Source organism: Cryptomeria japonica, chromosome 2 (genome assembly GCF_030272615.1).
Source record: "Cryptomeria japonica chromosome 2, Sugi_1.0, whole genome shotgun sequence".
Classification (NCBI taxonomy): domain Eukaryota; kingdom Viridiplantae; phylum Streptophyta; class Pinopsida; order Cupressales; family Cupressaceae; genus Cryptomeria; species Cryptomeria japonica.
This window is the reverse complement of record NC_081406.1, coordinates 133,594,478-133,597,665: the sequence shown is the minus strand read 5'-3', so window position 1 is coordinate 133,597,665 and position 3,188 is coordinate 133,594,478. Positions and strand designations below refer to the sequence as shown.

The 3,188-nt window shown below is 33.2% G+C and overlaps 1 protein-coding gene across 2 annotated transcripts; it reads left to right on the top strand.

The window, feature by feature from the left end:
• The first annotated feature begins 787 nt into the window (after positions 1–787).
• On the top strand, positions 788–2,977 carry LOC131073250 (pentatricopeptide repeat-containing protein At3g22470, mitochondrial). Of its 2 annotated transcripts, XM_058009656.1 has the most exons (2): positions 788–933; positions 1,384–2,977. In XM_058009656.1, exon 2 carries the CDS (start codon positions 1,448–1,450, stop codon positions 2,915–2,917), a length of 1,470 nt encoding a protein of 489 aa, XP_057865639.1. In that variant the 5' UTR covers positions 788–933; positions 1,384–1,447; the 3' UTR covers positions 2,918–2,977. The 2 variants fall into 2 exon arrangements, with proteins under 2 accessions (XP_057865639.1, XP_057865638.1); XM_058009655.1 differs by having other exon boundaries at positions 788–2,977.
• Positions 2,978–3,188: the final 211 nt, after the last annotated feature.

Below are 3,188 nucleotides of genomic sequence, written 5' to 3'. Positions count from 1 at the left end.
CTAAAATACAATATTTTCTAATTACTTTTTTCAGCTCATTATAATTGTAAAAAATTAAATAAAACAAAATAAATTATTTAATCATATATTTAATTATACTGTCATTTTATTTGTGACAACCTTAAATCTTTTTCTTTTTCGTTTATAACTTTAATATATTTTCATTTTTAAATTTATATATTTCATATATTCACATTTATTATTAAATATTAATCTTATATTTATTTATTTTGGTGATATTAATCTTATATTTATTATTATATATTTACTAATATATTTACTATTCAATATTAATAGTTGACATATAAATAGACTAAAATTTAAATACAAAGTAATTGCTAGCATATTTATATAAATATAATAATTATAATTATATAAAATAACTTTAATTTAATGTTTTTAATATTTTTAAATAAATATTTTAAACAAAAATCTATTTTTGAAACAATTTAACATGCATTTAAATGCATGAAATATATTATGTTTCACTTTTTGTAGAGGTGTTATTTTATCATTCCAAATAAAATAGAACCTTCAACACTTATGCTTTTTGCATGTAAGACTTTAATGGATTTGTATTCTTCTATTTAATATTTTAGAAAAACATTTATTTCACAATGATTCTCTTATATATTTTTTTAATATAAATATACCAGTCATATTACTTTAGAATTGCTTCCTCCTTATACGAATTTAGAAAAAAATTATATCAATGTGACACTAGAATAATTATTTATAAACATACTGTGCTAACCAAGAAACATTAGGTTAAAAAAAACGTGGGATGGTTTATATCAATGTGGGGTTAAGAGGAGAGAAGGGTTTTGTTCTGCTTCACTGCTCTGCTCTGTTAACCCCCAGAACATGATCCAACTTGAAATGATGGAGATGATGCACAACTTCAAATGGATACGATGCCCCCTCTTTAAACAGGTAATTTCTCCTCATTCTCATTCTCCTCGTTCTTCTAAACGATACTCCAAAACTTCCTCATCTCAACACACACAAACACAAACAGGACAAACCCCGTCCTCACATCACCCACAAATTTAATGTGAAGCACTTCACTCAGTCCATTACTGCCCTCTGTAAATCGGGAAACACAAACAAGGCCTGGGATCTCTTCCACTCCGCCCTAACTGAACGCCGTCCTCTCAATGCCGTATCCTTCACCGCTCTTTTAGATGGCCTCGTAAACTCTGGTGATCTCTGTAGAATCAACCCCCCTCTTGCTGAAATGAAAGAGATGGAAATACATCCAGATGTTATCACTTATAACACCCTCATAAAGGCTTTGTGTAAAGGGGATCAAATTGAGGAAGCACTTGGGATTTTCTACAGAATGAGGCAAGCTCACTGTTTTCCTGATATTGTTACATACAGCACCTTGATTGATGGGATCTGCAAAAGAGGTAGAGTAGATGAAGCTCTTGTTTTATTCGCTGAGATGATACAAGCTGGCATTTCTCCTGATATTGTCGTGTGGAGTACTCTAATTAATGGTCTATGCAAGGTGGGAAGAGAAGATGAAGCTGTAAAGTTAGTAGCTGGAATGAAACATAGCTACTGCTTTCCAGATATGGTTACATACAGCACCCTGATTGATGGGATTTGCAAAAGAGGTAGAGTAGATGAAGCTCTTGTTTTAGTTGCTGAGATGATACAAGCAGGCATTTCTCCAAATAGTTTTACGTTCAGTACCCTAATCAATGGTCTCTGCAAGGTGGGCAGGGAAGGTGAAGCTCTAAGGATAGTAGCTAGAATGAGACACAATTACTGCTCTCCTGATATTGTTACATATTCTACTCTGATTGATGGTCTTTGCAAAGTAGAAAGACTAGATAACGCGCTAGGATTGGTAGTTAAATTGTTAGATGATGGCCATTTTCTTGACTGCTACATTTATAATAGCCTGATAGATGGCTTTTTCAAGGCCGGAAAAACAAACAAAGCCTACAAGCTTTCTGTACAAATGATGGAGTTTGGTCCTTTGCCCGATGCAGTAACATTTAATGTAGTTATTGATGGACTGTGCAAAGATGGCAGGATGGACAAGGCTTGGTATTGTTTCCATGATATATCCAAAAAAGGATTAGAGCCAAATGTATTTACTTATAATTCTTTCATATGCGGCTTTTGCAAATCACATGAGGTGGATAAGGCTCAAAAGTTGTTCAAAGAGATGCTCAGGAAAGGTTGCTCCCCAAATGTTGTTACCTACAACATTCTAATTGATGGTTTGTGTCAGAATAAAAGGGAAAAGGAAGCATTTACACTTATTTCCGAGATGGAAAACAGGGGACATCTTCCTAATATAATTACATATAATACACTAATATGTGCATTCTGTAGAACAGAAGACATGAACATGGTAGGAAAGATGTTAGAGGAGATGGCAACAAGGGATTTGAAACCTGATGAAGTGACATACAACACAGTCATTGATTGTCTGTGCAAGGCAGGAGATCTTTCTAGAGCACATTTACTCATGAATAGGATGCTTGAGGAAGGCTTGACTTTTAATGCAGTCACTTATAGCTGTCTGATTGATGCCCATTGCAAAATTGGTGAAATAGATAAGGCCTTGAAGTATTTTTCAAACATGGAAGTGGATGGTATTTCTCCAACTGTTGCAACCTATAATAAATTGATTGATTTTTTCTGCAAGGAAAACAAACTTGACATGGCTTTCTCAATGCGGAATGAGATGAAAACAAAGGATTTGGTTCCAGATGTTTTCACATACAATATATTATTCTGTGCCTTAAAGCGAAGACATGATCTTGTAAAAGCGAAGAAAGAAGGCTGTGCTCCAAGTGATGCAATTGTCAGGACACTTCGCTGGCTGGTTGATGTTGGTGAAATGAAACAATTAAGTGACTTTGTAAATGATGATTCTTTTATTATTTCTGAATGAGCATAACTCTCATGCCTTGGTAAGTGCTAGCAAATAAAAATCGATCTTGAATTTATATTTTCCCATTTAGAAATTGATATATATGCAGTCATTTGAGGGTCACTCATGAATAGAACCATACTTCTGGGCAAGGATATTACTTTCTACTTTCTAGCTTCACAAATGCGAATAATGAATGAATGCGTAATTGTATGTTTCCTTTCTATTATAGAAGATCAACTTTGTGTAACCTGACAATTTGATAATTGTATGATATTCTATAATTTTTTAC

Coding starts and splice junctions, on each gene's coding strand:
- LOC131073250 (XM_058009655.1), top strand. CDS start 1,238: ATGAAAGAGATGGAAATACATCCAGATGTTATCACTTATAACACCCTC.